Source organism: Talpa occidentalis, unplaced genomic scaffold (assembly GCF_014898055.3).
Source record: "Talpa occidentalis isolate TD23 unplaced genomic scaffold, MPIMG_talOcc4v2.1 talOcc4.13, whole genome shotgun sequence".
Taxonomy (NCBI): Eukaryota; Metazoa; Chordata; class Mammalia; order Eulipotyphla; family Talpidae; genus Talpa; species Talpa occidentalis.
The window spans coordinates 53,438,853-53,464,943 of record NW_023601322.1 but is presented as its reverse complement, the minus strand read 5'-3'; the positions used below and the strand labels follow the sequence as shown (position 1 = coordinate 53,464,943).

The 26,091-nt window shown below is 39.4% G+C and overlaps 1 protein-coding gene and 1 pseudogene across 9 annotated transcripts in view; both read right to left on the bottom strand.

The window, feature by feature from the left end:
* Positions 1 to 2,656: 2,656 nt before the first annotated feature.
* The window catches only part of LDLRAD4 (low density lipoprotein receptor class A domain containing 4), a 589,432-nt gene continuing 565,997 nt past the window's right edge, over positions 2,657 to 26,091 (bottom strand). For all 9 annotated transcript variants that reach the window (XM_054694231.1, XM_054694236.1, XM_054694232.1 and 6 more), the window contains 2 exons: positions 10,859 to 10,912; positions 2,657 to 9,627 (listed from right to left, as the gene is read on the bottom strand). In XM_054694231.1, the coding sequence (XP_054550206.1) occupies positions 9,097 to 9,627; positions 10,859 to 10,912 (585 nt within the window). In that variant the 3' untranslated portion in view covers positions 2,657 to 9,096. The remainder of the gene's footprint in view (positions 9,628 to 10,858; positions 10,913 to 26,091) is intronic.
* LOC119243221 (40S ribosomal protein SA-like) lies at positions 23,516 to 24,560 on the bottom strand (annotated as a pseudogene).

The following is a 26,091-nucleotide window of genomic DNA, read 5'->3' as shown; positions in this document are numbered from 1 at the left end:
GCTTACAGTTGCCCTGTACCATTAGTGAAGTAGAGCAGTATATATGCAGATGGCTTTGTTAACTAGGTAAGTTTTACAGGAGCTACTCTAAATACTGCAAATTTTTTAGGTTTGTAACTATGCAGCTACATGCACAGGTAGTACCCAGTGAGGCCTTTTGAAAAGGTGTATTTCAGTCACCACATGTTATGCTCAAATCATTGAAATTAGCTCTTACAGTTCTGATTTGATTTTTTAAAAAAGTGAGTGTAGGGCCTCCCTGGTGGCACAGTGGGTTGAGTTCAGCACTGTGAAGCTATCCACAGCCTCTACAGCGCGGGTTCGATTCCCAGCCAGCCAGGGAGATACCACATGGTGTGGTAGAACTCTCCCGTCTTGCCCGCTGCTCCCCTCAGCATTGTCTTTGGTCTGTCTGCCTGTTCTGTTCCCCACTCTGTCTCTGATGAATCCTCTCACCCTCCCATGCCTCTGACCTGTACCCCAGTTCTTGTATAAATAAAAATAAATCTTTAAAAAGTGAGTGTAAAGTTGGGTGAATAAAGCTTGCATTATTAAGGCAAAAGCTAAAGTCTGGACAGAAACATGACATTAAAACAGAACTCTACAAATGCAGTTTTAATTTTCTGGCTGCCGTCTTAAAATGTGTATCTTAATTAGAATTCGTTCAGAGCAAAAACAGATCAAAATGGTGTAATGAAGAAATCTAATTATGTTCTAAATAATAGGCTCACTGTATTTTGTTCTAGACTATGTATGGGTTACTGGGAGATTCTGCTTCAGCGTTGGCAGCACTTTCACTGACAAGCTAACAGACAAAACAAGATGTTCTAAGAAAGGAGGGGTGGGGTTGCTTCTGACTGTACCCAGTGCTTGTATAAATAATAAATAAATCTTAAAAAAAAACCCAACACAAATTAAAAAAAAAGGAGGGGTGGGGTCTGCTGTGGATGAGTGGGTTAGCACTGAAGTTCAGTAGAGAGTCTCCTTTTCCCCACTCCTTCCAAGGTCAAGGTACAAAGATGCCCAGGCAGAATCCCACTGTCATCCTGGAGAGGTTGCTGGAATCTGTGTGCCTGGGCCTGTGTCAGCCTCTCTGGGAAATCAGTGGGATTAGAAGCTGGCAGTTCTCTCTCTGGCCTGTAGTGCCTGGAGCTTTAAGCGTCCACCTGTGTATGGGGGTGGGGGGTGAGGGGGGCACTGTCAAAAAAGCCTGAAAGCCAGCTCTATACTTATTTGTCACTGTCACTTCAGCCCAAGGGGGACAACCTCTAGTCACTCATGGTGTGTGTGTGCCTCAGGACTTTTGGTCTTCAGAGCTTGCTCTGTCCAATGCCTGGGGCTGGGATGATAATCCCAAAGGGTCCTCCCGACAATGGAGAGGTGTTCTTGCCTCCTATCCTTCTGTTCTCACACCTGTGCCCCATGGCCCAGAGTGGAGGCCAGTGCCCATGTACAGACTGTTGGCTCAGTCTTGTTTTCAGGGAACCTCACAATAAGGTAGCTACCATGGAATCCTTGGCATAGACTCTTCATGGTGGGGGCCAGGAGGAAGATGCTGCTTGTTTTGACAAGTGGATCCTAGGGTTAACTAAATCAGCCATCAGTAGGAATCTAAAGCCCTGAGTCTGCTCATTTCTTTGGGCAGAACTTTATCTGTAAGATAAAGTTTAAAAAAGTTTGCTAATCTTCACTCAGAGATAGCAAATTTTGAGAATATGCAGTATTTCTTGAATGATGTGCTGCATAAGAGACTTTTTACAGAGCATAGTGTGATTTATCAGGGGCTGTTTGCTGTTTTAAGGGAAAGAAATTCTTTTCTGATAGCTCTTTCACTCCTTATTAGCATTTTAATCCCCTTTCCAAAGTCTCAATTCAGAACCTAAATCGAGTGCTATGACTAGAATTTTGGGCCTATGCAATTATTTAGCTGGTATTTTTCAGACTTCATTTTCCAAAGTTCATTGGCTTCCATAGTCCATTGCTAAAACATAGAAATGCAAAAATAAATGGCATTTCTTACTACCATGCTAAAGATTGTATGAGGTTTTATACATATATATGTCATCTGTGAATCCATACACTAATTTGTAGCCTAGTGATATTATATTGATCTCTCAATGTAGGAGATTTAGAGTCCTTTTGCTACTTTTTATGGACTGAAAATCTCCAATGCCAAGGACTTTACCCTTTGAGGCCCTGTTGCATCACCCAGTAGTTCTCATTGTTGGGCCCTGATTATGTTGTGGGCTGAGTCTACTTCAGCTTCTTTGGGGCAGTCACTCAGAAACATGAAGACAACCACAAACTTCTCCATGGAGCCTCAGCGCAGGTGAGGCAGTTTTCAGTTCCTCCTCCCATAAGAACCAAAGATAAACCCTGCATGTCGTATAGAATGGAGAAAAGAATCCTATAATCTGACATGACCAGTGTTGTTCATAGCTAATATAATGATTTTCCAAAAGACCAGATGAATAAAAGTTGAATGGGAAAGCTAGCTAGGGAATCAAGGAGACATGTTTCTGTGAAATGCAGTTTAATAAACACGTGAAATTCCCCCCAACCCAGGAGTGCTCTGTTTTTGAACCATTACCAAAACAAAACAAAACAAAACAAAACAAAACAAAAAACCCAAAAAACCAACCCAGGAGACAAAAATGTCATTCATTATTTTTAATGATTTTGAGCTATGGTTTGACCACAGCATTAAGAACAAGCCTAAAAAGCTGATTTCATAACTAACAAACAGCACTTAGAGCAACATCTTTCTTTAAAAGTATTGCAATTACAGACCTTAGGTCTAAGACTACATCACCATTGCTCAGTTAAAGGAGGCAGATACACAACAGTTGGAAAATCTTCTTCCGTATGTAACTGGGAATTATGTTGAAAAGTGAGCACAAATGGCTATTAAAAAAACTTTAATGGTTTCTGATTATCATAGCTTACATGAATAATTATTGATAAGTTCAAATACAGTTTTTTTTAAGTTAAGACTGCTTTATAATAAAAATTAAATGAACTAAATGCTGTGAATAGTATTGTAAATATTTTAAAATAGCTTTAAACAAGACAAGTATACAATTAGAGTGATTTTTGAAACATGAAACGAAAAATAGTAATATACACATTAAAATGAACCAGAATTATTAGTGGTAATTTAAGCCTCAGTTATTTCTATAGAGAAGAAGCAATGATGTAGTAAAATTTTAGTACCTCTGAGTCTAGAGATTCTGTGATGACAATTTTTCTCAACAATTGTTCCAAGAGATTGAACCTGGACAAATGGGAGTGTCATTTCTGACAGTAATGAGCCTTGGTTCTTAATGCTGAGCCACGAGGGAGCCCCTGCAACTTACAGTGGAGCAGACAGTGGAGATGGTTGGGCTGAGAACATACAAGACAATGGTCTCTTCATGGGTCTTCCAAAAACAGATAACAAAAGAAGGATTGACTTTTAGTTCATTCAGCATTAAGAGTTGCTCCAGTAGAGCCATTTTTAGCTTCAGGATAATCAGTAATCATTTGTTTTCTGGAGGATAGGGTTATGTTTCATCAGTATTTCATAGAGCAAGTAAAAACCATGGAATTTATTAGAATTAAAATCCTCTAGTGACAGAATGAATTTGAAATGCTGATCCATGGCAAAATTTCACTGATTGCCTTTGTGGACAATGCTGGAGAGGATGCCCACACCCATGATTCAAGAAAGGTTTCAGTGAACATAGGCTTTTTTCTCCTTTTTAAAATTAGAATACTCAAAGGTAAATGCATAGGCCACAATTAGATATTAAAAAACCGAGTTGGAAGTAGATGCTGTGTGGGATATGTGACATAAAGTGCAACTGAAAATGGCAAAACCTTGTCTACTTTTTATGTCAAGGTCACCATAAGACACCAATAGTAATGATGTAAGATTTTCACTTGACTGGCTGATGGCCAATTCTCTTCTAAAATAGATAACCCAGAACAAAACATTTTTTTCTAAGAGTAGAGTCTTCTCTTAAGTGGATTTACATTTCCTGAGGTATTCTTTCCCTTAATAACTACTGTGAATTCACTGGCCCACCATCATAACTTGTAAAGACAAAGGCACAGAGGAACTCGGGACACAGATGGTCATTAATGCCTCTGTATTGAACAAATTTCTCTGCTGCAGGTCAACTCACTTAATCTGACATACATTCTGTAATTTTAACAAAAATGTGCACTTTTCACTGGGGTCAGACATCATTATTCTACAAGAGATAATGTTTTCTCATAAAGCAAGCTGAAAAATCAACATTTTTTTCTGACTATAACTAACACTGGTCCAACTGTTACTACATAGATTGAAATAAGAAGCATCTAGTGGCAACCAAAAAACTGTGGGATTTTTAAAAATTATTTTAAAAAAAGTTTTCCCAGCAAAAATGTAACTTTGAATTGCTATACATATGCTGGTCATAAACTGTGACTTGTTTATTCAGACTTCTTTCCCTTATGTTACAATATTGATATTTAATAGGAAAATAAACTACATAGACTTTCATCTGATGCATCCATTTGTAAATTTTCTTACAAAAGAGGACAAAGCACATAGGCATCCACAAATTCTATGCCATTTCTGTTAAAATTGATATCATCTATACATTATATTACAATATTAACAATTTGTTGTTCTACCCATTGGGTAGGATATCTGCATAATATATTCAAGTTATATACAGCACCTTACACATAAAAACATAAGAAAAGACAGACAACTGAAAAAGCACCATTGTAAGTGAGGCACAACAAAGGTGGGGAGCAGGGCATGGTGGTGGAGGTTCTGTCCTAGATCTGCTGACATCAGCCAGGAGATGCCTTGGTTGCTTAAAACCTACTGACATGCAAGCTCTTGGAAATGATCTGGGTCTGGGTAATATACATGTATAGAGTATAGGTAATCTCTGTAGACTGCTAATCCCCTACCACACCACACAGAAACAAGCACACATCTCTGAAGGAAAGAGGAGGAAAGGAAGACAGGCAAGGCCTACCTGCTCAAAGATAATAGTTTCCAGAGGCAGCAACCTGTAAAGCAGAGCAGCAGCAGCACCAGCAACAGCAACAGCACATGACTGTCTAACCCTCATCGATATTTAAACTTTATGCAAAAGATGTTAACACTTAGGGTATTAAAGTAACCTAAGTTGAAATCCTGATTCCTAAACAATAGAGGTCAGGAGAGCACTCGTCATCCTCTGACCTGCCTCTTATCTCTGCTGAGTCGGGCTGTAGAACCAGCGAGTGAGAAGAACAGGGTGACTATCAGCTGGGATCCGGAGTGAAAGCAAATTTCTTAATTTGTGACTTTGGCGTGCCCCCATTAGACACAGGATTCCTCGTGCTATGGAGGGGAGACTTGCCAACTTGTCATCCAATCAGGTTATTTTATCTGAGTTGGCCAAGGCCTACTCATCGAGGCAAGGGTAAGCACCAGCTGAGGACACTGGCAGAGCTTGGGAACAATGTCATCTTACAAAGGGTTGGCACCAAGCAGTAGTGTATTTCTGGTTTTAGTCGTGTAGATAACAACCAAAAAGTTAACAAAAAGGAAATAGCTTTCCTAGTTATTTTTCATTTATATACTGCTAAATTTTGGAAATTTTAAGGAAAATCAACATATACCAATTAACACAGAGTTAATGTTGCCTGCTGAGTAACAAGCACAAGCAGCAGCACCAGCTCAAACACTAGGGCATCGGGAAGGCCGGGAAGTGCATGGTGGGTTGGCAGCCCTGTGTCCTACTGCAGTGTGGCTCAGAACAGCATTAGCCAGGAGGAGAGGAACCTTCTTTTGAGGGGTAGGGTCCAGAAGTGTGTCTCTGTGCTATGAACCAGTTTAGGCCTGAGGATGGCGCTGCAGGGCATTATGCCAGGACTCTTTCAATGGAGAAGATGGGAGATACAGAACCATCCCTATCAAGGTTACAACTACTGGTAGTAGAAGTCAGGGTTTTGAGTGGATTCTTCTAGATCAGAGAAGCTTTCTAACAGTGCCTGCCTTCTGAGCCCTTCCTATTCTTAGGAAGATGAAATAAAGGTACAGAAGGTGTGCTCATGGCCCCCAGTTGACTTAGTGTTGGCCCTTATTTCCTCTCCCCAAAGTTTGAACTTTAGTGGATATATGGATAGATCACATGAGTCCTTCTAAGTTTGAAATATGCTCTGCTGTCATTAAATGTATTGTGGATTGTGTGTCATGTGTAAGTGTGGTGGGAATGGATGGAGGGTGTACTTGTCAAGCTGCTTTAACACTAAATCTTAGTCAGGGACAATATCTTTTGCACTAAGGACTGCTTCAGTGTTTTGACAAAAAACTATGTTTTCTGGAAAAGCAAACAAATGCTTGAACACTGTATTCCCCCAAATGGGACTCAACCTGCCTTGGGGTTCATACTCCTGGAAGTCCCTGGGACAGACAAAAACATTTGTAACACGACTAAGGAATTTAGAAGTTTCTGATCAGAGCTATTTTTTTTTTTTTTGTAGCAGGTAAGGATTGTAAAACCATTTTGAGCTAGAGTTACAGAGTTGGGCTCACCTGCTTTATCAAAATTGCAGGCAATTGTGCAATAGATATGAGCGGGTTCTTTTGAGGACTAAATCTATAAGATTTGATGATGCATTAAAAATAAGGTAGGGGAAATAGATAAGGAAGCAATCAAAGCTTGTGCCCATGTTTCTGGCTAAAGGGAAAGGTAGATGACTAGAAAGGCTATAGTACAGAACTGATAATATAGTAGTATAAGGACAACCAAAAAGGTTGCAGGCAAGGTTTGGAATGATGAAATAATTAGCTAACCTTCTCACAGCTGAGGGATCACCTGATCAGCAATTCACCTGAGTCCTGTTCTAGGATCAATTTATGCACTCCCTAATCTTGACTACATAGTGGCTGGGTGCCTTTCTTGGGGGCTGGGTGCCATGCTGTGGGGGCTGGGTGCCATGCTATGGAGGTCCCCAACTTCCTCCAATAGAGGTGCACAGGCTAGTTGCTAGCAGACCTGTCAGGAGGCCTCTGGGTAGTAGAAGGCAACTCTGGTTCCAAGTCAAGATTCAGGGCTGTGTCCCATTTGGAACCCCCACTGCAGTCTCAGCATATACACACACAATTCCACACAAGTTGTAAAGCAGGAGTGACAACTGCTGCCCCAATTTTTTTTCTTTTAACAGCTTGACTAGTTCTGTGGATGTTATTGTGTGAGACAGATGAATCTAAGACAATTCCCATCCTCAAAGCAAGATCAGAAAAACGACCTACTGACTAAAAGAAACAGGAGAAAGGAGCAGAGGGCACAGTGCATAGACAGGACTACGGTTCAGAACAGTCTCTCCAGCTCTCAGCCAACAGCACAGCCACCTCATCGATAAGCTGCTGCAGAGGCCCAAAGACACATCAGTGCATGCCTGCTAATTTGGGGTTAAACCACAGTCACTCCAACCTCCCACCCACAGCAACATGCAGAGGCCATGTGGAACTCACTGCACAGGGCAGGCCACTTGCTCAACAAGGCCTGTTTGGGGCGGCATTGGACATACTGGCTGCTGCTGTTACAAAGTTAGATGCTTATGTCCAGGGAGGAAAGTGGTTTATTTTATGTAAGAATAAATGTTTGTAATTAGAAGGAATATTGAAACTATGACTAATTATAATTAGTTAGTTTTCTAGTTGCATTTGAACTGTATGTTGTGCTTTTTGTCCTGTGCTTTTAAAATCACTCCTGCCCTGCTTTTCACTAACCATCTGTTCTGGTCGCATCACCAAGGCTGAGCTTAGCTGGGTTTGGGGTAACACATTCCTCCAGAAACGTTGCACAAGTGAGTGCAATGGCTTATCTTCATGCAGAAGGCTTGGTGTGCCTCCCTCAGCACAAGGGCTTCCTGAGCAGGAAGAGCTGTTTTGCTTACACCCAGGAGCACAGGGCTGGGAGGAACCAAGAGCCTGATATGCCAAGCAGCATTCAGGACTGAAGTGAACTATCTTGGGAGGGAAAGAGACAATGGGATACATTGACAAGTCACATATCCCATTATTAAAAATAATCACCTTGCATTTTAAATGATTTATTGCACAAAGTTATATTTCATGCTATAATGAAAAAAATCAAAATTACTGAAGGAGTTACACTGTGGAGGCTAAGGGCAGCCTGGTGCTGTTGGGTTCATTTTAAGTAAAAATACAACCTAAGACTAGCAGAATAACAAGTCAGAAATGCTGGAATTTAGTATTTCCTATCTCCTACCCAAATGTCCTCCAAATGCTTCAGTGATGCACTGCTATCTGCTGCAAATTCTTGCAACAAAAATGATTTTCTTGTTTTACGTAAGTCAGCCTATATTAGGCTACACCATCGAATGTCTTTTCTTGCATGATTACGGGGAACACTCCAGGGTATTCCTTGGGCCTAATAATAATCCACAGGTAAAAAGACATACAGAACATACAGAATTTCACTTAAAACATTTCCCTCATATATAAACATTTAGATAGTGCAACTTTTAAAAACACATCATTACAACACAAAGTAACTCCTTGCATTCATCTAGCTTCTCCACTTTATATCTTGGCACACAAAACAGGAATTTTGAATCATATTTTTAAAACAAAATAAAAGTTCCACACCTTGGGAGAAAAAGCAAACTGGCCTATTCTGCCCCATGATAATATATAAAAACTCTTTCTTCTTCATTCCAATAATTATAAAACAGGCCATTCTGGCCTCTATCTCTGCAAAGTCTCCTTTCATAATTAAATAAGTCAAATACCTGTATGGGTTTTATTTCATGATATTTTTAAAGCATCCCTTTTCAACATCCCCATGCCCACCCTCTGCCAAACCACCCTGTCCTAATGGCGATCCCCAAATTAACACTTTTTGCAGTCAGATCAGATCAAAGTTTGTGTTATTTCAGTCTTGTTTGCATGCAATTCCCCTAAAAGGAATCAGAAACAGACCATGTTTGCACATTTGGTTTTACTTGGCTATAGCACGTAAAACTGAGTAACATTGAGTGGAGCAGAGGGTCTTCTTCCCTCCTTATCTCCTTTCTCAGCTTGAATAAACACTGGGGTCAGACAAGGTTCCCAGGCTTCCTATCTTTGCCCTGGATAGGTGCCCCTGTGTCCCCAGGGCTGTCCTGCTGAAACGGCAGTCTGCTCTCCCTGTGTGCATGGCTGTGCTGGTGATGGAAGAAAGAAGAGCCTGGGTGGTGGCCCATCACCTCGCTGTATGTTGGGGGTGGCCCCTCCATCCTTCCGTTACTGCTGCAGGTGCTGGCACTGATGCCCGAGTTGCTGCTGGGTGGGCACGGGCCCCCACTGTACACAGAAATGTCAATCAAATCACTGTCAAATATGGTTCGGTTGGGAGGGGCCCTCACAGATTCTCTGTTGAGTTCCATCTGCTGTTCAGGGTCCCGGAGTTGTAGAGTGCAGGGCCCCTGGTAAGGAGGCGGCTCCTCCCCATCAGACAGGGAGATAGTAGGAGGAAGGTCAATCTCGTGCTGCACGTAGGGGTAGGTGGGCTGGAAGCGGCTGAACCGATCCCTCTGCATAAAGGAAGGGGCAGCAAACCTGTCCCTGGGCCGAGGGGTGTACATGGTCTGCAAAGAAAGGAGAGGTTCATGGTATAGTAATGACCACAAACTTAATAGTGCCAAGGAAATTCTTACCATATGACAATTTTCCCTGACAAAACAGAGAAGACTATTCTAAGAAAAAAAATGAAGTTTTGTTGTTCCTCCTATGATTCACCTGGCTGGGATGAATCTCCACAACCATAGAGAATTGTGGCTGACTAAAAATCTGGGTGTAATGGGAGTTATTGTGTGTGCTACCTATAAGTTTATCATTGAACAGTTTTCCAGTAGAACAGGAGTACTTTCCAGAGTGTAGTCAACAGCAACAGAGTGGAAGAGGCTCTGTGGATGCGCATGGCCTGGTCCAGGCTCCACTCCATTACCTACAAAGTAAGAGGGCTGAGGCCTGCCTCCTCGGTTGTGCCAGATCCCTACCTTATTAGAAGAATGGGAAGTGGTTCACAGTCTTCACTGTAAATATAAGCTACAACTGCCTATAATGGTATCTGTAGAAGACATGAAGTATTGGGTCAATTTATGGATATTTGTTGAAGCTTGCTGCTCTAGCTTTAAAAAAAAATATGGAACAAGTGCCTTTTTATTCTTTCTGATTTCTAGATTTTTCCAGGTTTTTTTTTTTTCTGGATAAAAGTTTCCTGTATTTTTTTTTAGTAACTGATATGAAAAAAGTTTTATATTTCATCCAAAGTAAATGTGATTATATATTTTTTTCTAAAATGAATTGAAGTACTTCTTACATAATCTTCCATCTATTCCACTATCCAAGTTTCCTCAAGAGGAAATACATATTTTGTGAGTGTGTGTATGTATATATGTGTATCCACTGACATTATTCTTATTTTAAACTTAAAGGCAAACAGCTATTATTAAAAAAAATACTATTAAACTTGAAGATGTGGGAATGCATCATAGTGTGATATTTATAAACAATGATGCCAATCTGCCAGGCCTCATTATTATTAGCAGCTTATCGGATCATGTAAAGATCACTGATTCTCAACATGTTTTCTGTAAAGACCGCTAGCACAAATAATCCCTAGGAGATTCTAGGGAAAATCCCCCTCACCTTTTAAACCAGCTATAGCCATATGCCTTAATTTAAATGTGTCATTTCCTAACCTATGCTGTAATATCAATTTTGTTGAAGGGGTTTGTTTCCTTCCTTCCCTCTCCTACACAGGTGGGGTTCAGTAGTCAGCCCCTGCCACCCACACTTCACCTGCCCATCCCTTACCTCTGAAGCACCTGGTCGAGACCTGGAGCTGTCTGAAGGCCACAGATGCCCTTCCTGGAGTGGGTAGGAGTGCAAGAAACATCACAAGAAAATCATTAGTTTCAATCAGCAGCACCTGAAATCAAGGGATCTCATCCCTCTTTTACAGTAGCAGACCTGTTTAAAATACAGAACAAGAAGAACTGCTCTCTTTTTATACCTAAAATCTAAATGGAGAGTTGTAACTAATGGGGGAGTTAGAAAGTTCTGGTTCCAGCCATAACAGATTTTAAATAGATTGGATATGATATAGATCCGAAGTCAAATATTTTTCAATCTATATCATTCAAAATGGTCATCAGGCCATAGTCACTCACTACCTAGATATGGGGAGGGTAGCTTAAGCCCTCATGCAGAGGCCTCCCCTCCCCGCCAAGTGTGCACCCCCACCATGCACCAGCCAGTCCTGAGTTCAGCAGCAGCAGCAGAAAAGCACTGCTGAGGCATACTGAGCACTGCTCAGGCATAGCTTTCAAGGTGAATTTCCAAAACCTGAATGCCTTTCAAGTGTCTTCTAATGAATTTATTCTTCAGGCTGTATATTCACAGGCAGATGTGACTTGGGGGCATGTTCCTTAACACCACATCTAGTTCTTTAACACCTTTTTTCAAAAGAATTTGGCTAGACTGACAAGGTGACAGATACACTGTCAGCATCATCAAGGGTCATTTTTAATATCATAAACTTGTTTCTGAAGCACTTCAACATGTCACCTGGGAGACTGTGAATAGCTGACTACAAAGATGTGAGGTCCCCTTGTCTATATCCCTCAATACTTCATCCCCGAATGCCAGTGATTACATCTTCAGATTTCCTCAGGACCTTTCTCATAGGTGGGGAGCTGATTCTTAAACCACCATTCACCATAAGTCTCCTTACAGAAAGTTCTGCTCCTGGGCTCTTCACCATTTGATTTCAACAAAACCCCAGAGCTACACAGAACATAGACACACAGCTGCATAATGACTATGCTCTTAAATCATTAGCTCAGCCTAGCAATTAGCTGTCCACTTATGAAATCACCATGAGCACAAATACCAGCACAAGTTATCTAGACAATGCAGTGCTTCTTTTGATGTCATGGGTAGACAGGTTAAAAGAAACAGCTTTAGCACATTTGACTTTGTGATAAACTTTTGGGTCATCTCTCTCTCTCTCTCTCTCTCTCAAATAAAATCTTTGTTGTGAAGGAGTACATTGTTATTTGTTGTCTGCTAATGTAGTTACTGTCATGTATGTTTGACCATTTCTGAGTAAGTTGCCACATTTTTCTTCTGAATCTACAAGATGGTGGCAGAGCCTGGTCCACAGCAACATTACAAAGGAGAGGGTTCCTCTCTGATAGGGTCTCTAAGCCTAGATTTACCATAAAGCACATACACACATGCATGCACACATGTGTACATGTATACTCAGCATTCTCCAATGATTTGAATCAAAAAGTGTTACAGGGCAGGGTGAGGGGCATCCTGGGACCTCCAAACCTGTCTGCTCTAAATGAGTTTTGCTATCCACTGCATAAAGACAAACATACTCTTAGTGCATAAGAAGGAACTTTAACACAATTAGTATGCAATAGACAGAAGAGAAGGGAAAGAATAGATAAAATAGTTTTCACATGAAACATCCCAAGTTACTCATCCACTCATGGGTAAATACCCAGCCAAACAGGGTTGGCCACTGAGGCCCAAAAGCTTGCCACAAGTCTAAGGCACCTTCTGGTCGGGACCCATAGGAAAGGGGCATAAGGGTCCAGGCAAGTCTGGGAAAAAAAGGGTAAAATCAAAACCCAAGTCACAGTAAAGCCTGCCATTGTCAGCCTCCCCATGGGTCTCTCACTCATGTCTCTTCTAAGTGTCTCCTTCCATGTCCCCTAAATCCCTGGTACAAGTCCCAGGCCAAGAAGCAAACACAGCTTCTTCACATGTCTTGGCAACTTGTGTCTCCTCCAGGTCTTCTTCTTCATCTCCTCCCTTCGTTCTCAGTCTTCTTCAGTTTCTCCTCCCTGCTCAGTTCTACACTTCCTTGGGTGGGGCCGGGAACCTGGAACCTTCCCTTTCCTTGGGGATTACCTTGTTACAAAAGGATAGTGTGCTGGCCTCCCTAGCAGCCACTAGGATCCGGACCTATCAATGTCTTGGACCATCCAGAGGACCTAGCTGGTCATCCAGGAGCTCTACTGAAATCTACATCTTGTGGCAAAGGGATATAGGATGGCTCCAAATCTTACAGGCTTGAAGACATGTATTTTTAGACTCTTTTACCCTTAAGCATCTGCTTTGTATTTTCCTCTTTCTGAATGATCAATGAGAAGCCATATTGACAGAAAAATTTCTTGTAAGTTGAATCTGCTTTACACTAAAAACATCTGCATTAAAGATTTTAAAAAAAAACGATCTTACTAATAATTGTCTTTTTTTAAAAAAAAAGATTTATTTATTTATTTATGCACAGAAGAACTGGGGTGTCAGCCAGAGGTGCACGGGGTGAGAGAATTCACCAAAGACAGAGTGGGGAACAGAACAGGCAGACTGACCAAAGTACAATTCTGAGGAGCGCAGCAGGCAAGACAGGAGAGGTCTGCTGTGCCATATGTGGGTGAGCTCCCTGGCTGGAACTGAACTCAGGCCACAGTGGTGATAGCACTGAGACTTAACCCCTAGGCCACCAGGGACTCATCCCCTCCAATGTTTGTCTATATGATGTCAACAATCACGATGTGTTATATGGCCAGATTTTTTTCCCTTTCAATTTTGACCATGTGGAACTTTTGGAAGTGGGTGGGTAGTAGATGGGAAATAAAAACTGACACATTCTATTTTTTTTATTGTGGTAAATATGTATAACATAAAATTCACCATTTTAAACATTGATAAACAGACTGTTCTATGGGTTTAAGGGCATTCGTGGTCTCATGCAACTATCACCACCATATATCGCAGGACTTTTTCATTTTCCCGTGCTAAAACACCCATTAAACTAAATTAAACTCCCAATTTCTTCCTTCCCTCAGCCATGGTAGTCACCATTGCACTTTCTGTGTCTATAAATTTAACTGTTTAAGGTATCTCGTATAATTATATATTACATATAATTATATATTATTTGTTCTTTTGAGGACACATATATTATGTTTTACTCGACATACTGTGTCTAAGGTTGACCCACATTGTAGCATATGCCAGTATTTCACTCCATTTTAAGGCTGAGTAATATTCCATTATATATTATGTTATTATTCATTCATCGACTGGTAAGATATTTTGGTTGTTTCTACCTTTTGGCTATTGGGAATAATGTTGCTATAAACAGGAATGTATGACTACCTCTTCCAGTTTCTATTTTATGTAACTCTATGCTTATGTAACTCTATACTTAATTTTTAAAATTTAATTAATTTATTTTTAACTGAGGTAATATTGGGGTGCCCCATCAGGTATGACCACCACAGAGCACCCACCGCCAACTCACCCATATTTCACCACCACAGACCAATATGCCTTCCTCCCTCCCTGTTCTTCTCCTCTCCTAGCCTCTCCACCACTTGGTGTCTCAGCTCTGTAGTCAGCTATCAAGGGTTTTTCAGCTTGTCTTTATCCATTAATTTATATTATATTATATTATATTATTAATTTATATTCCACATATTAGTAACACCATCTACTATTTATCTTTCTCCTGACTTATTTCACTTAGCATTATTCTTTCAAGTTCCATCCATTACTACAACTGGCATGAGTTTACCTTTTTGATAACCGAGTAGTATTTCACCACATCTTCTTGATTCCCTCCTCTTTTTTGGGGCACTTAGATAGTTTCCATAGTTTAGCTATAGTAAATGTGCTGCAATAAACATAGGTGTACAAATTTCATTTTGAATTAGTGTTTTTAAATTTTTTGGATAGATGGGTAGGAATAAAATTACTGGTTGAATGGGAGATCCATTTATTGTTTTTTTCTCCCCCCCCATTTTTAATTTTTATATTTTTACAATGTTGTTTGCTTTTTGCAATGTTTGATTTCTCTTCTTGGCTGTTGTCCCCATAAAATTACCACCACCAAGACATCTTCTTGATCCAGTCATCTGTTTTTGGGCATTTAGGTTGTTTCCATATTTTAGTTATTGTAAAGAGTGCTGCAATGAAACATAGGAGTGCAGGTTTCCTTTTGAATTAAAACTTTTGTGTACTTTGGGTAGATTGCTAGGAGTGGAATTGCTGGGTCATACGGTAGATCCATTTTTAGTAATTTGAGGGTCTTTCACATAGCTTTTAATAGTGGTTGGACCACTTTGCATTTCAACCAGCAATGTAAAAGGGTTCCTTTTCCTCTACATCCTCTCCAGTAATTGTTGCTGTTAGTTTTTCTTAATGTGGGTCATTCTTACTGGTGTGACATGATATCTCATTGTGGTTTTGATTTGCATTTCCCTGATTATAAATGGTGCTGAGCATTTTTTTTCAAGTGCCTCTTGGCAATCCAAATTTCCTCTTTGGAGAAGTGTCTTATCAGCCCTTCTGTCCAATTTTTTTTTAAGATTTATTTATTTTTATACAAGAGCTGGGGTACAGGCCAGAGGTGCTGGAGGGGAGAGGATTCATCAGTGACAGAGCGGGGAGCAGAACAGGCAGACAACTGAAATACACTGCTGAGGGGAGCAGTGGGTGTGACAGGAGAGGTCTGCCATGCCATATGGGAATCTCCCTGGCCAGCCGGGAATTGAACCCACTCTTATGAGGCTGTGGACAGATTCACAGCACTGTGCTCAACCCACTGCGCCACCAGGGAGGCCCTCTTCCATCCAATTTTTGACTGCATTTTTTATTTTGTTTTTGTTGAGTTGTGTAAATCTTTTACATTAGTCCCTTAAAAGTTTTATGGAGTGCAAATAATTTCTTATCATTTGTGGGGTGTCTGTTCATCTTGGTTATTGTCTCTTGTTGTACAGAAGCTTTTCAGTTTGATGTAGTCCCAGCTGTTTATCTTTTCTTTCATTTTCTTTGTTTTGGGAGATGAATCTTTAAAGATGTTTCTGAGATGTATGTCATGAAGTATTTTGCCTATCTTTTCTTCTATGTATTGTAAGGTTTCAGGTCTTACATACAGGTCCATTATCCATTTCGAGTTGATCTTTATGTATGGTGTGAGCTAGTAATCTAGTTTCATTCTTTTGCATGTAGTGGTCCAGCTCTCCCATCACCATTTACTGAAGAGACTGTCATTGTTGCAGTGCATATTCTTTGCTCCTTTGTCATAGGTTAGTTGTCCATACATGTGTGGCTTCATGTCTGGGTTTTCAATTTGTTTCTATAGGTCTGTGTGTCTATTTATTTTTCAGCACCATACTGTTTTAATTATTATGGCTTTGTAGTATAGTTTGAAGTCTGGGAGTGTAATGTCTCCATTCTTCCTTTTTCTTGTCAGGAGCACTTTGGCTATTCAAGGTTTTTTGTGGTTCCATATGAATTTCATCAACATTTGTTCTATCTTTGAAGCATGCCATTGAGATTTTTATTGCAATTGCACCAAATCTGTAAATTGTTTTTGATAGAATGACTATTTTGATCATGTTAATTTTGCCAATCCATGAGCAGGGAATGTCTTTCCATTTCTGTGTATCTTCTTCTATTTCTTTTGTCAATGTTTTGTAGTTTTCTTTGTATAGGCCTTTGTATAGGAGGTAAAAATCCTTTGTGAGGTTTATTCCCAGGTATTTAATTTTTTTTTGGTACAATTGTGAATGGGATGTTTTTCTTGATTTCTTCTTCTTCAGATATATTGTTTGCATATAAGAAGGCTACTGATTTTTGTGTGTTGATTTTGTTACTTGCTACTTCACTAAACTGGTTTATTGTTTTAATTAATTTTTCTACGGAGTTTTTAGGGTTCTCCATATATATTATTATATCATCTGTGAATAGTAATAGTTTTACTTCTTCTTTCCCTATTTGGATTCCTTGTATGTCTTTCTCTTGCTTAATTGCTCTAGCGAGGACTTCAGTATTATATTGAAAAGCAGTGGCGAGAATGGACATCTTTGTATTCTTTCTGATCTTAAAGGGAAGGCTTTTAGTTTCTCACCATTAAAATGATATTGGCTGTAGGTTTGTCATATATGGATTTTATTATGTTGAGCTATGTTCCTTCTATTCCAAAAATTTCAAGGACTTCCATCATAAATGGATATTGGACTTCATCAAATACTTTCTCAGCATCTATTGATATGAATACATTGATATGAATACATGGTTTTGGTTTCTTCTTTATTCAGCCTTGGGTATAGTTTTAAAACTTTGTCCATCTCACCCAGATTGTTGAAATGGTTTGCATATAACTTTATAGTAATCTCTGATTATCCTCTGGATTTTTGCTGTGTCTATTGTAATTATTCCTCTTTCATTTGTGATTCTTTTTGAATTGTCCCCCTTTTTTATCTTTGTGAGCCTAACTAGTGCTTGTCTGTTATTTTCAAAGAACCACCTTTTGGTTTCATCAATATTTTGGATCATCTTTTTATATTTCTATTTATTTCTTTTGAATTTTTATTATTTCCTTTTATTTTACTGTTTTTTGGGTCTTTTGTTGTTCTTTTTCTAGTTTTTTGAGATGGGAGATTAGGTTTTATTTGGACTCTTGTTTCTTTATTTGGGTCTATTGCTATATACTTTCCTCTTATACTGCATTTGCTGTGTCCCATATATTCTGGAAAATTGTATCTTCTTTGTCATTTGTCTTGATGTATTTATTAATTTCTTTTTTGATTTCTTCATTGATACAGTGGTCTTTCAGCAGCATGTTCTTTATTCTCCATGTAATGGGCGAGGGAGGGTCCTTGCTTTCTTTTCATTGTTGATTTCTAGTTTGATGCCTTTATGGTCAGAGAAGATGGTTTAGTATGTTTTTGATCTTCGTGTATTTGCTGATATTTGTCTGGCGTCCCAGTAGATGATCTATCCTGGAGAATGATACATGTGCACTTGAGAAGAATGTGTATTCAGTGCTTTTTTTTTTTTTTAAGATTTATTTATTTATTTATACAAGCACTGGGTGCAGTCAGAAGCGTGGGAGGGTGAGAGAATTCACCAGAGCGGGGAAGAGAACAGGCAGACTGACGAAATACACTACTGAGGGGAGCAGCGGGTGAGGCAGGAGAGGTCTGCGCGCCATGTGGGACCCTCGCCCAGCGGCTGGGGATCGAACCAGCGCTGCAGAGGCTGTGGGCAGCTTTGCAACCCAGCGCTCAACCGCTGTGCCACCAGGGGAGGCCCTATTCAGTGCTTTTTGAATGCAGTGTCCTATAGATGTCTTTTGGCCCATGTGTTCTATGTCTTTAAGGCTTTTCCTATATTTTGTCTCATTGATCTGTCCTTTGGTGACAGTGGGGTGTTGAAGTCTACCACGTACATATTTTCTCCAATGTCTTTTTTCAGATTTGAAAGTAATTGTCTAATATATTTTGGTGCTCCTTCACTGGGTGCATAGATATTGATTAGTATTATAACTTCCTGGTGTACTGTCCCCTTGATGATTATGTAGTGACTCTTGTTACCTTTTTTAGTTTGAAGTCTATTTTATATGATATAAGTGTGGCTACCCCTTCCTTCTTTTGGGGGCCATTTGCTTGTAGAATTATTTTCTAGCCCTTTATTTTTAATCTATGCTTATCTTTGGCTCTTAGGTGTGTTTCCTGGAGACAGCACAAAGTTGGGTTCTGTTTTCTTATCCAATGAAGCTACCCTGTGTCTTTTAACTGATGAATTTAGTCCATTTACATTTAAGATCATTATTCATACATGAGTGTCTATAGTTGCCATTTTGTTTATAGTTTTATGTTTGTATTCCTTACCTTGTTCAGTTCTTCCAGTTCATTCTTCTGTTGGTTTATATTTTAAGGCTTCTTGTAATATTTCTTGGAGTGGGGGTTTAGTAGTAGCAAATTTCTGAATGTTTTATTTGTTTGAGAAGGTCCTTATTTTTCCTTCATATAGGAAGGAGAATTTTGCAGGATAAAGTATTCTTTTTTTTCAAAGACTTATTTATTTATGCATACAAGAACTGGGGTATAGATCAGAGGTGTGGGGAGTGAGAGGATCCACCAAAGACAGTGGGGAACAGAACAGGCAGATCCACTGAAAGACACTGCTGAGGAGAGCAGTGGGCGAGGCAGGAGAGGTCTGCTGTGCCATGTAGGTCACCTCCCTGGTGGGGGATCGAACTTATGCTACAGAGGCTGTGGATGGCTTCATAGTGCTGTGTCTTAACCCCTTGTGCCACCAGGGAGGCCCCAGGATAAAGTATTCTTGGCTGGAATATTCTATCTTGGAGCTTTTTAAATATGTTGCTCCATTCTCTTGCCCATGGTGATTCTTCAGAGAAGTCTCATGTCAGCCTAATTGTTTTTCCTTTATAAGTTATCTGTTTCTTGCCCCTTGTCATCTTCATTATTTTTCCTTTGTTTTGGATGTTTGGAGGCCTATTACATGCCTTGTAGTTCTCCTGTCATTGTGGTAATTCAGTGTTCTTCTAGCTTCCTCTATTTTCTATTTTCATTTCCTTCTTCATATCAGGAACCTCTCTTTAATTATTTCCTGGAATATGTTCTCAGTTCCTTTGTCTCTCTCTTCCCCTTCTATAATTCCTATAACTTATATTTTCTTTCCTCATGGTGTCAGATATTTCTCAAAATGTGTCTTCATTCTTTTTCCTTTGTCCATCATGTTCCTTTGCTTTTTTGGTTCTTTTTTTATCTGTATCTTCGAGAGTATGATTCATTCTTCCATTTCATCACTTCTATTTTCATTGCTTTCTGCAGAATTCTCTGTCAGGCAGAGAAATTCTTCCATGTCAGTGTTGAGTTCTGGTGGCTGATTTTTTTTTTTTTTTGTGGTGTGTCATTCCCCAGAGGGCTTGCTTGACTTTGTATTTTTCATTTTCACTGTTGTTTGCTTTCGAATTTGTTCTGCACCGTGGGCCACTGTATCACTGGTGCTGGTGGACATCTCTTAGGGGTGCTTGGATTGGGATATTGAGGACTCGTGGCCTGGCCAAGTCTGGTTTTGTTACACCCGACTTTGCAAGGACTGTGATGCTGTGGATAGGCTGATGAGCGCTAGCCCTGAAGATAACTGAGTCTCTGTATGCTGCTGGTCTTTTCCTCAATGTGCACATCCTTTTTTTAAATTTTTATATTCCCCATACAATTGCAACCCCGATTTTGACCCCAATCTCTCCTCCCCCCACCAAAGAGTGTCTCTGGTTCATAGTTGTTTGTTGATTTTGATTTTTTTCTTTCTTATAGTTATTCTTTTTCCTGGTCCATATTTAGGTTTTCTAGATTCCTGTTATGAGTGAGACCATGTGGTATTTTTCTTTTTCTTTCTGGCTTATTTCGCTGAGCATGATTGCTTCCAGTTCCATCCATGTTGCTGCAAACTGCGTGTGTTTATCTTTTTTGATTGCTGAGTAATATTCCATTGTGTATATGGACCACATCTTCTTGATCCAGTTATCTATTTTTGGGCATTTGGGTTGTTTCCAAAGCTTAGCTATTATAAATTGTGCTGCTCTAAACATAGGGGTACAGGTGCTCTTTGGAATTGATGTTTCTGTGTCCTTTGGGTAAATACCTAGGAGTGGAATTGCTGGATCATATGGAAGCTCTATGTTTAGTAGGTCCAGAAATCTCCACACAGCTTTCCATAGTGGTTGGACCAGTTTGCACTCCCACTAGCAGTGCAGGAAAGTTCCTTTCTCTCCACATCCTTGCCAACATTTGTTGTTGCTAGTTTTTTTAATATGTGCCATTCTCACTGGTGTAAGATGGTATCTGATTGTAGTTTTGATTTGCCTTTCCCTGATCGCAAGTTATGTTGAACATTTTTTCATATGCCTGGTGGCCATTTGTATTTCCTCTTCAGAGAAGTTTCTTTTTAGCTCTTCTGCCCATTTTTTGACTGGATTATGTTCTTTGTTTTTGTTGAGTCTCATCAGCTCTTCGTAGATTTTTGTGATCAGCCCTTTATCATTAGTGTTGTGTGCAAAAATGTTCTCCCAGTCGGTGGGGTTTCTCTTTGTTTTTGTTATTGTCTCTTTTGCTGTGCAGAAGCTCTTTCATTTGATGTAGTCCCAGCTGTTTATCTTTGCCTTCACTATCACTGCTTTGGGAGATGCATCTGTAAAGATGTCTTTGAGGTGCATGTCATGTAGTGTTTCGCCTATATTTCCTTCTATATATTTTATGGTTTCTGGTCTTATGTCTAGTTCTTTAATCCATTTTGAGTTGGTTTTGTGCATGGTGTGAGGTCAAGCTTCATTCTTTTGCATGCAGCGACCCAGTTTTCCCAGCACCATTTATTGAACAAACTTTCTTTGCTCCAGTGTATATTCTTTGCTCCTTTGTCAAAGATTAGTTGACCATAACTCTGTGGGTTTATTTCTGGGTTTTCTGTTCGGTTCCATTGGTCCATGTGTCTGTTCTGGTTCCAGTACCATGCAGTTTTGATTATTATGGCTTGGTAGTATAGTTTGAAGTCTGGGAGAGTGATGTCTCCATTCCCTTCTTTTTTTTTCAGGAGGGTTTTGGCTATTCGGGGTTTTTGGTGGCTCCATATGAATTTCATCAATATTTTTTCTGTTTCTTTGAAGAATAACATTGAAATTTTAATTGGAATAGCATTGAATCTGTAAATTACTTTTGGTAGGATGGCCATTTTGATAATGCTAATTCTTCTGATCCATGAGCAGGGGATGTCCTTCCATTGCTTTGTGTCTACTTCTATTTCTTTTAACAGTGTTTTATAGTTTTCTTTGTACAGGTCCTTTACTTTTTTTTTTGGGTTTATTCCGAAGTATTTGATTTTTTTTTGTTTCAATAATAAAAGGAATGGTTTTCTTGATTTCTTCTTCTTCAGATTTACCATTTGTGTATAGGAAGGCTACTGATTTTTTTCATTGATTTTGTATCCTGCCACTTTATTAAACTGATTGATTAGTAGAATTAGTTTTTCTGTGGAGTTTTTGGGGTTCTCTATATATAATATCATATCATCCGCAAATAGTGATAGTTTGACTTCTTCCTTGCCTATTTTGATTCCTTGTATATCTTTCTCTTGTCTTATTGCTCTGGCTAGGACTTCCAGTATTATGTTGAAAAGCAGTGGTGAGAGTGGACATCCTTGTCTTGTTCCAGATCTTAATGGGAATACTTTCAGTTTTTCACCATTGAGAATGATATTGGCTGTGGGCTTGTCATAGATGGCCGTTATGATGTTGAGGTATGTTCCTTGTATCCCGAGAATTTTAAAGGCCTTTATCATAAATGGGTATTGTACTTTGTCGAATGCTTTCTCAGCATCTATTGATATTATCATATGGTTTTTATATTTCTTTTTGTTTATGTGTTGGATTACATTGATTGATTTTCGGATGTTGAACCCTCCTTGTGTCCCTGGAATAAATCCTACTTGGTTGTAGTGAATTATCTTATGGATGCATTGTTGGATTCTGTTGGCAAGGATTTTGTTGAGGATTTTTGCATCATTGTCCATTAGGGAGATCGGCCTGTAATTTTCTTTTTTTGTGCTGTCTTTGTTGTGTTTTGGTATTAGTGTAATGTTTGCTTCGCAGAACGTATTTGGTAGTATTCCTTCTTTTTCAATTTTTTGAAAGAGTTTGTGTAGGATAGGCACTAATTCACTGCTGATTGTTTGGTAGAATTCATTTGTGAAGCTGTCTGGGCCTGGGCTTTTGTTTTGGGGGGAGTGCTTTGATTACTGCTTCAATTTCACTTCTTTAATTGGTCTGTTTAGTTGTTCTATTTCTTCTTTGTCCAGCTTTGGATGATTGCATCATTCTAGGAATTTGTCCATCTCTTCTAGAGATGTTGTTAAATTTGTTTGCATATAAGTGTTCATAGTAATCTCTATTATTCTTTTGATTTTTACTGAGTCTGTTGTGATTTCTCTTCTTTCATTTATAATCCTATTTATACGTGTTTTCTCCCGTTTTTCTCTTTGTGAGCCTGGCTAGAGGTTTGTCTCTTTTGTTTACTTTTTCAAAGAACCAACTTTAAGTTTCATTGATCTTTTGGATTGTTTTTTAAATTTCTAATTCATTTATTTCTGCTTTGATTTTTATTATTTCCTTACTTCTACTGGCTTTTGGGTTTTTTTGGTTGTTCTTTCTCTAGTTCTTTGAGATGTGAGGTTAGATTGTTTCTTTGAGTTCTTTCTTGTTTGTTGATGTGAGCCTGTATTGCTATATATTTTCCTCTTATTTCTGCTTTTGCTGCATCCCATACATTCTGGAAAGTGGTGTCCTCCTTGTCATTCAACTCAAAGTATTTTTTAATTTTCTTTGATATCCTCATTAGTCCAGTGGTCTTCCAGCAGTGTGGATTTCAATCTCCATAAAGTGGGAAGGTTCCTTGTTTTTTTTTCATGATTTATTTCTAGCTTGATGCCTTTATGATTTGAGACGATATTTGGAATGATTTTGATTCTCATGTATCTGTTGATGTTTGTCTTGTGGCCCAATATTTGATCAATTCTGGAGAATGATCCATGCGCACTTGAAAAAAATGTGTATTCAAATTTTTGGGGGTGCAGTGTCCTATAGATGTCTTTTATTTATTTATTTTTTCAACTTTTACAAACTGTTTATTTTCCATTAACCTTATTTCCACTTTCTGTTCAAGTCTCTGGAAGAACAGCTTAAGACCACTCAGTGGTTGTTCCCACCCACTCAGTGGCTTGAGCAGTGGGAGCTACAGACCAGTTTTCAGTGGCAGGCTGGGCGCTCCAGTCTTCAGTAGGGAACTGCTGGATAGGTACAGAGGGCACCTGCACGCCTTCAGACCAGTCTGCCACTTCAGTCAGTCTGAGTAGCAGTAAACTCAGGAGCTGGAGCCATCCATTTGCCCTGAAATTCCTCCTTGGTCACAGCCTTTTCAGCAGCAGCCTCATCTTCCTTTTCAATCTCTTCAGGATCTCTGTAGAAGTAGAGATCAGGCCTGACCTCCCAAGGGTGTTCACGGGAGATGGTGCCATGCATGCGTAGAACTTCCCGGGCCAGCATCCACCACATGAAACCCACTGAGTGAGCTCCCTTATTGTTGCAGGGGATGGCAATGTCCACATAGCGCAGAGGAGAGTGTGTAGCAATGGTAGGCAGAGCAATGGTAGGCAGGTTAACGTAGGATGCCTCTGTGAGAGGCTGGTGGTCAGCCCTGGGATTGGTAACCACCAAAAGTCTTGGCTCCCGGAAAGCTACCTGGATCTGGTTAGTGAAGGTCCCAGGAGTGAAGCGGCCAGCAATAGGATTGGCTCCAGTGGCAGCAGCAAACTTTAGCACAGCTCGCTGGCCAGTGTTCCTGGACGATATGACACTGACATCAGCCGGATTTTCAATGGCAACAATGGCACGAACTGCCAGCAGGAGCTTCTCCCAGGTTCTCTTCAAATTTATGATATAGATGCCATCACTTTTCCTTTTGTAGATGTACTGTTCCATCTGGAAGTCAAGGTTGGTGCCACCTAAGTAGGTTCCTGTTGCAAGGAATTTGAGGACATCCTCCTCCTTCATTTGCAGGACATCGAGGGCTCCGGACATTGTGAAAGTTTCCCCTTTAAGTTACAATGGGAGCCCAGAACAACTCCATATGGACCCCTCTCTTGGCAGCGCGGAAAGGTATAGATGTCTTTTAAGTCCATGAGTTCTATGTCTTTATTTAGGGCTCTAGTGTCTTTGTTTATTTTTTGTCTCATTGACCTGTCCATTGGTGAGAGTGGGGTGTTGATGTCTCCCACTATATATGTATTTTCTTTAATATCTGTTTTCAGAGCTGATAATAATTGTCTAATATATTTTGGTGCCCCTTATTTGGTGAGTATATGTTGATGAGTGTTATATCTTCCTGATGTATTGTCCCCCTTGATCATAATGTAGTGTCCATCTATGTCTCTTTTTACTTTTTTTTAATTTGAAGTCTAAGTCTATTTCATCTGATATAAGTATGGCTGTTCCTGCCTTCTTTTTTGGTTCATTTGATTGTAGGATTGTTTTCCACCCTTTTACTTTCAGTCTGTGTTTATCTTTTGTGGTTAAATGTGTTTCCTGGAGACAGCAGAAGGTTGGATTTTGTTTTTTAATCCAGTCTGCTACTCTCTGTCTTTTTACTGATGAGTTTAATACATTTACATTTAGAGTTAATATTGATATATTGGCATCTGTGTTTGCCATTTTGTTTGTCTTTTTTGTGATTTTATTCCTTGCTTTATTCTGTTCTTCTTATTCATTCTTCTGTTTGTTTTGGCTTTAGGACTTCTGTAGAATTTTTTGGAGTGGGGGTTTAGTTGTAATGAATTTCTGGAGCTTCTGTTTGTCTGAGAAGGTCCATATTTTTTCTTCATAGAGGAAGGAGAGCTTTGCAGGGTAAAGTATTCTTGGTTGGCATTTGCTGTCTTGAAGTTTGCTGAATATGTTACTCCATTCTCTTCTTGCCCGTAATGTTTCTCTGGAGAAATCAGAAGTTAACCTGATTGGTTTTCCCTTATAAATTATCTGTTTCTTCCCCCTTGTCAGCTCCATTATTTTTTCCTTGTCTTGGACTCTTGCAAGCTTTACTATTAGGTGTCTTGATGTAGCTTTCTTTTTATTATGGTAATTGGGAGTTCTTCTCACTTCTTGTATGTCGATATTCATCTCCTTTATCATGCTTGGGAAGTTTTCTTCAATTATCTCCTTGAATAATTTCTCAATTCCTTTGTCTCTCTCCTCACCTTCTGGAATGCCTATAACTCTTACATTTCCTCTCTTTATGGAGTCTGATAATTGCCTAAGAGTCTCCTCATACTGCTTCCTTTGCACTTCTCTCTCCATTTCTCTTTTGGCTCTTTTTATTTCTGTATTTTCTATAGTACTGATTCATTCTTCCATTTCATCGATCCTGTTTTCATTGCTTTTCCCAGAGTTCTTTATCTCTTCTAGTAATCTTTTTATTTTTTTTTTTTTTTTTTTTTTTAGTAATCTTTTTAAAAAGCATTTCTTTTCTTTCCTTTCTTAAGGTCTCAATTTCATTCTTCTGTTCAGTGATTATTTGTCTCAACTCATTTTTTTCCTTTTTGTTTTCTTTCTGCTTTTAAATCAGGATCATTATTAATTCTCTATCTGACAGGCCAAGAAGTTCTTCCATGTC